This window comes from Kryptolebias marmoratus, linkage group LG11 (assembly GCF_001649575.2).
Source record: "Kryptolebias marmoratus isolate JLee-2015 linkage group LG11, ASM164957v2, whole genome shotgun sequence".
Classification (NCBI taxonomy): domain Eukaryota; kingdom Metazoa; phylum Chordata; class Actinopteri; order Cyprinodontiformes; family Rivulidae; genus Kryptolebias; species Kryptolebias marmoratus.
Window position 1 is genome coordinate 24399146 of NC_051440.1, and position 6573 is coordinate 24405718.

General features: G+C 39.0%; 1 protein-coding gene across 1 annotated transcript; it reads right to left on the reverse strand.

Annotated features, from left to right (window-relative positions):
* Window positions 1–1630: 1630 nt before the first annotated feature.
* On the reverse strand, window positions 1631–5609 carry si:dkey-12e7.1 (uncharacterized protein LOC557553 homolog). Its single transcript, XM_017428885.3, has 3 exons — window positions 5356–5609; window positions 3178–3799; window positions 1631–2653 (listed from the first exon to the last, which is right to left on the reverse strand). The coding sequence occupies exons 2-3, from the start codon at window positions 3706–3708 to the stop codon at window positions 2066–2068; spliced, it is 1119 nt and encodes a 372-aa protein (XP_017284374.1). The 5' UTR covers window positions 3709–3799; window positions 5356–5609; the 3' UTR covers window positions 1631–2065.
* Between the last annotated feature and the right edge of the window lie 964 nt (window positions 5610–6573).

The window sequence follows — 6573 nt, forward strand, 5'->3', positions numbered from 1 at the left end:
AAAAAGCTCATTGAAAGCTTGCAGGATTGCTTCACATTAATACTTTCATGTCAAACATTTTAAAACTCTGTTTGCTTAATGCTTCAAGAGGAACATCACTCAACAGAAAAACAAACTAACTGAAAGGAGCACCTTAGATAAAAAAAATAAAAAGTAGTCCAGCAGGGGAGTTAACTCTCATCTTTACATTGCTGAACGCCGAGTCAGAGAGCAGAAACACCACTTTACCTTCAGTTTTCAGATGATTTTCAGTTTTTCACATCTTTTTTGTTTATTTTTTTCTACCAGAATGTTCAGTTTTGAATATTTACAGGTCGCTTATTCCAATCCTCATAACTTTTGTGCAAATTTCTCAATTTCTCTACAGTTTTGGCATCAAATAGAAACAGCAGTTGTTTGTCTCTGACAATAAATACAACTGAATTCAGTCCATGAATCAAATGACATTAGTTCACTTTACATTTTACAGTACATGCCGTTATTTTCCAGATACGTTCGTCAAAATATCCTGATACTGAGAAGAAAGGCAAAATATTTTAGAAATAAAGTGTTATATTTTAAATATATAGATGTTAAAAAAGGCAGAGAATTAAGTTTAGAATAAACAATAATTTTGGAAGAAAATAACTTATTGTTTCATGTTATGAAGTTATACTTCGGTAACAATTTACTGTAGTTTGTTTCTGTTTCGATGGGGAAATTTTAGGGATGAAAACAACTCGTGTTGAAAAGAAATCATCTTTTCTTTTGGTTATTTTTTGTTAGAATTAAAAACTAACATTCTAATATATTAATAATCTTTTAATAAATAATTTGGAATATTAAGAGTGTCGATCAACAACATAGCAGAAAAAAGTAGGCCTGTTTGGGGTCAAAAATGTCTCTGAAGGTTTCAAACTAAATTACTTTAAAAAGGCACCCACAATGAAGTCATTTTTTCATACTGATGATTAATATCTTTAAATTAAATAATTTAAATAGTTTCTCTCAGTGCTGACTGGATGATCAAGATCAGTTTGAAAGGTTTTAAAGTGATGACATTTCTTCTTTCTCTCTATTAAAAAAATAACAGTATTCTGAAAATACTTTGCCTTTATTCTCAGCTGTTTCTGACAACTGAGGCCCGAGCTGAAAACATTTTAAAGACCTAAAGATTAGTCTTTACACCGGGCCCATCAGTCACATCAGGTTCTTGTAGACCAAATCAATTAAAAGGTTAGAAACAAAAACAACTGGGCTTCTGTTCTGCAGCTGAAGCTGTTTAACTTCCCATCAGTTCTTTAAAAGAGTGATTCTTATCCTTGAGGTGGAGGAGCTCAGCTGAGTCCTCTCCTGAGTTGAGCCGAGCGTCTGTGGAGAAGCTGTTTGGTTTCTGCCCTGCAGACGCCACACCGCTCAGTTTGTGTCCTCAGGATGGACCGGCCTCTGTCTCAGAGTCCTGCTGGGTGTGAAATGTACTTTGAGAGATTCTCAGATACTCCAGCAACATCTCGTCTCTTTATCTCCTTGTTCTGTTCAGTGGCGTGTCTTCAGCCCAGTTAGGATATCCACATGTTTGGAGAGCTTTAATTGATGTGTTTTTGTTTAATCGAGTTTACAGAACATCTCAGCTTTAAGAGATTCAAGTCCACACTCTCTGCTTCTTGAATTGATGAAACTCCTCAGATGAGAAGTGAAACGTCTTCAGCTACAGAATAAAACTTCAGTTGTTTTTGTTTTAGTCCTGGATGACTGAGAATCTACACCAGCACATGTAAACCAAACGTCTCCAGGTCAGCACATGGAATTACTGTGAAGCACCTTTAATTCCTGCAAAAAAAACAATGACAAACTTTCTGTCTTTTGAAGATTGTAATTCCCAATGAAACAGCAGATTCCTGATAAGGAACCAGACTGTGCCTGCAGCCAAATCTTGTTTTTTTTATCTGCGACTATGAGCTACGTCTTTGTGTCCTTCTGGGGAATCAGTTCATTAAAATCAGTGTGTTAAAAAGCAAAAACTTGCTTTTATTTCTTGGAATTTACCCACCAGTGAGCAGATGGACATTTATTGTCAGTCAGCTGACTACCAAAGCCAGCTGTCTAGATGCTGAACACAGTAACAGGACTGTCCCAGGATGGCAGTCAGCTCTCTGTAGCAGTTCTCCCTCCACCTTGGAAGGAGCCTCTCGTTGTTTAGGGCCTGAAGCTTTGGTGTCCCGTCCCGGAGGACGTGGTACAGGCAGGGCCACCGGCTCTGGATGCGCAGCCTGGTCCTCCGGTCCAGCGTTATGCCGCGAACTATCTTCTTAGCCCGAAGCTCCCGCAGAGCTGGCAGCTTCAGGCAGGAGAAGACCAAGCCTCGACTGGGCGAGACGTCCAGGAACTCCAGACTCTGAGACTCCAGCGTGTAGGAGATGCCGAGGTTCCTCAGAGGCACCAGGATGTGCAAAGTCAGAGACTTTAGGTTAGGGAGGGATTTGGTTAGCGTCTGCAGCGTTGAGGGAGTCACTAACTTGAAGACCCAGAAATATTTTAGCTCGAGGATTCGCAGCTGCTGGAACTGGGTGAGCAGCGACACCGACAAATCCGACCAGTCAAAATGTAAACGCATCTTGGAGATCCGTGGGCAGCTGTGGGTGAGTTTGCTCAGCAGCTCCTGGAAACTGGCCACCTGCCAAACAAGAGAAAACACCACAACATTTTAGCATGGTTGGAGCAACATTTTTATTTTACTCTCTAGTGTTTGGAGATGCTATCTGAATCCTGAAAAACAATGAACTGTCAACCGTTGGCCAAACAATTCCTTTGTCTGCTGGTACCTACTTCCAAAATACTGCTGCTAAAAGACAAACTTACGAGCTATATCAGCAGAAACTGATGGGATTAGATCATCTTGCAGGCTGTGGTGAAGCATAGTTTCTGACAAAAAAACTTTTAAGAAAATTATTTATTATTAGTGACTTAACTGCAGTGGTCAGCACTATTCAGTGGTTCAAAAGTGTGAGTTTCCAGCTGCAGTGCAGACTGCTCAAGAGCAAATTGGTGCTGCTTGTTCTGTAACATCCATTTATGACAGTTTGAAATTTAAATCCCAGCCAAGGAGAGCTAGAGCAAATAAATACCCAAAGCAATTTAAAAATCTGATTACACAATCCTAGCTCTCTGTATGGATTGTAATTTTCATACAGAAACTACCTGATCCATTTTGGTGATGCTGTCCTGGTGAGAACTGGAGCTGGAGTGGACCCTGAGGTCCAGCGGCTCAAAGAGAGTAAAGGTCCAGTTGAGATCCAGATGACTGAGGTCTCTGCAGTGGACATTATCCAGCAGGCGGCTCAACAACTCGCTCCACTTGTTGCAGCGATCCCCGAGGTCGAAGCTGGCCTTCAGCGTGAGCAGGCTTGCCCGGCGGGAGATCAGATGATGGGTGTAGTGGTGGACCCAGGACTTCCACCTCTCAAACTCACGGTTAGAAACCAGCAGCCCCTCCTGACCCAGATGGAAGACGCCACGGCGGGAATAGTCTGCGATTCGCCACAGCTTCCACGATCGGACGAGGCAGCTCCAGCTCAGGCAAACCAAAGCGCAGCTGCATTTATCCACCTCATTCAAGAAGGACAAGACGTGCAGCTGGCACTCCACCGGCAGGGAGTTGAAGGGGAAGTAGTCTTCGGCTGCTTTCCACCGGCTGCTCACCGGGACAAGATACCTTTTCTGTGGTGGCATACTGAGGAACGGTGAAATGCTCGTGGTCACTGGTAGAAGTCAGAATCTCCAGCAGGTCTTGTAATCTGCCTTTGCCATAAATATTTCTGCCCTGTGAAACCACAAAGATAATAAAAATTAAGCAGACTGAAAACAGTTGCATTTGTTTTGTCTTTTCTTTCAAGCTGCTTAAAGAAACATCAGAAGAATGTCTGTTTTTCAGCTGCCCGTGAAACATGCCTGCAAGTCCTGAGAGAACAGTTTACAGAATTTACCTCAGTTTTCACGCACAGCTAAGATTTTCAGCATACTTTCCATCAATAAATAATTGTGAGATTTATTCCACTTAAATATGGTTTTTAGTTAATCTAATCTGTCATAAATATTTAACCAAATGCCTCAGCTGGAGCTTCAAGAGGGCCAGTGATTTAATGGTTAACCAAAACGTACATAATCGGATTTTACTCTGATGTTTGTTTGTTTTTTAGCAAATGTATACATGATGTCTCATTTAGCATGTATGTACCAGTTGAAAGTTATTACAATTTAAAATAAATGTTTTCTCTAATTCCACTGTCCTAAACAGTACCAATAAGGTTTAATATTTAATCTATTTCTATTCTATTTTGTGATCAAAGTTCTGTTAACTTTCTAAATCCTAATATTCAAATTTGATCACCTTTCATGTTCACTGGCACAACTGATTGAAAGTTTCTTACTAAACACCACTAAACACATGACACCATTAGGCGTTCAGTTTAAAAGTCCAAAGCAAAAATTTCCAACACCTGACATGAATTAAACAGCGTCAATCCAAAAAGAGACTTATTTGTAAGACTAAAGTTCTTTGTATAAAGCAGGATTTCACCTCTTGAGTAATGGTTAATGCTGCATTCCTTCTGTTTTAGTTGTGGAAAGTCAATAAAAGGACCCTTTATTTGAGAGTTGTTAACTACAGAAATGCAGGGAAAAACACAGTGAATCAGACAATACAGGCCAGTCTTCATCCTGTCTCTAGTCCAGTTTTGGACCACTTTTTGTAGGTCCAGACCACTACAGACAGAAAACATCTAATAAAGGGTGTAGTATTAGAAAAACTAGCCATCCAACTATCACAGATGGTCACAGTTTGCACGTGTTTTCCCATTTCTTTTGCATCATACAAACAAACTTCAAGTATGAAATGCTTACTTGATGTCAAACCCAGGTTTTAAAGTTCGGTTTGTTTATTTAAAAGAGGGGCAGAGATATTTAGGTTAGGTTAATCAATAATCAGTTATGAGTACAATATAAGCAAACATGCCAGATTCAGCCATACAAGCTAATTTACATCCATCTATTGTCAAAACACGCTATTTTTTGTTTTTATATAAGTGTAATTTAGTATTTGAAGTAACATGTTCGGGATAGTAAAACGTAAATCCTGACATTCAAAGCTTCCCGTATCTAACAATGAAGTTAAAATTCTTTTGCTAGTTTTCACACAAAGAAGTTTTTTCACAGCAGCTTCGTTTTTATTTGCCTCCTACTCATAGACCTCCCCCAAAAAACAAACAAACAAATGATAAAAAACAGGCTCCCATTAATTTAAGTTTAAACTTATGCACATCACTGAATGGATGTGGAATCGTTTGTTGCGCTACAATAAATATAAAATCAAGTCGTTACCTTTAATTATAAGCGGCTCCGTCTTTTCCTCCGTTTAAAAGCTAAACTGCTAACGAAAATTTAAATTTAAAAAACCAAATCCTTCTACAGCACAAGATAATTTTTAAAAGAATAGGATGTATATCCGGATAATGTAGTAAATGTTAAATCAATAGTAAAAAAAAAAAGATTGAAAAGAAAGTGTAAAGAAGAGGTCTGACTAACTAGGCCGGCTAGTTAGCTTTTAACAGATGAATTCTGTTGTTGTTTTTGTTGTGGCTCGTGGATGATGATGTCATCAAAATGCGCTCACTGAGCTGCGCGTTTTGTCCAATGAACTGGCTCCCCCTAGTGGACAAATGACGAAAGCGCGTCTCCTTTGTCTCTTGAAAAGATCATGAATTGCGCACATAGTGAAGTGAGTTGTCCTCATTTGACATCCTGTTCAAATATTTATTTGTTTAGTGATCAATACAAATTTAACCACAAAACAAAACACAAGAGAGACAATTTAAGGGGCAAAATGAAAATAAAATAAAATTCTACAGCTATTTATTTATGCTACAATGCAATGCAATTATATGTCGTCTTTTGTAAGGTTTAAATTTCTTGCAGATTAGTGAATGTTTCATTCTGTTTAATTATTCAGTAATGTTTGTTCTTTGACTAAAAAAACATGATAAAAAATACATGTCACAACCTTTTTGTGCAACATTATCACTCACGAGTAAGATAAAATGTGTGTAGCATTTATTTTTAAGGAAACGTTTATAATTAAATTTGAAACTGCTGACACAGACAGCGTCCTTCACAGATCTGCATGAGGTCTTTGCTCTCAGGAACCAAAAATACATCCACACAGATCCAATTTCTGCACACAACGTAAAGTTGCCCTATTAATGGTTGGTGGGATAAGATACAAATTTTAAATTTTTCCCAGAACACTTCTTTTTGATTTGCATAATAAATATCAATGCCCCCCCCCCTCCCCTCCCCTCCCCTCCAAATCATTGCTGTTTAAGGTTTGCATATTGCCCTTTTCTCTGTGGAGGGTTACAGACATTAAAACCTGTCTTACAGCAGCTGTGATGCTGGCAGATTTGCTAGAGAGCTTTTCAGGCTACGTGACCGACGGGGGAGAAATGTGACAGATGCTGCGTTTACTGGATCGTCTAAAAGACAGATAATTGTGTTACTTGTACAGTGTCCAGTAAATGATCAAAACCTGTCTCTTTTTTC

Coding starts and splice junctions, on each gene's coding strand:
- si:dkey-12e7.1 (XM_017428885.3), bottom strand. CDS start 3,708: ATGCCACCACAGAAAAGGTATCTTGTCCCGGTGAGCAGCCGGTGGAAA. Junction 2,654..3,177: donor GCATCACCAAAATGGATCAG/GTAGTTTCTGTA, acceptor CTTGTTTGGCAG/GTGGCCAGTTTCCAGGAGCT.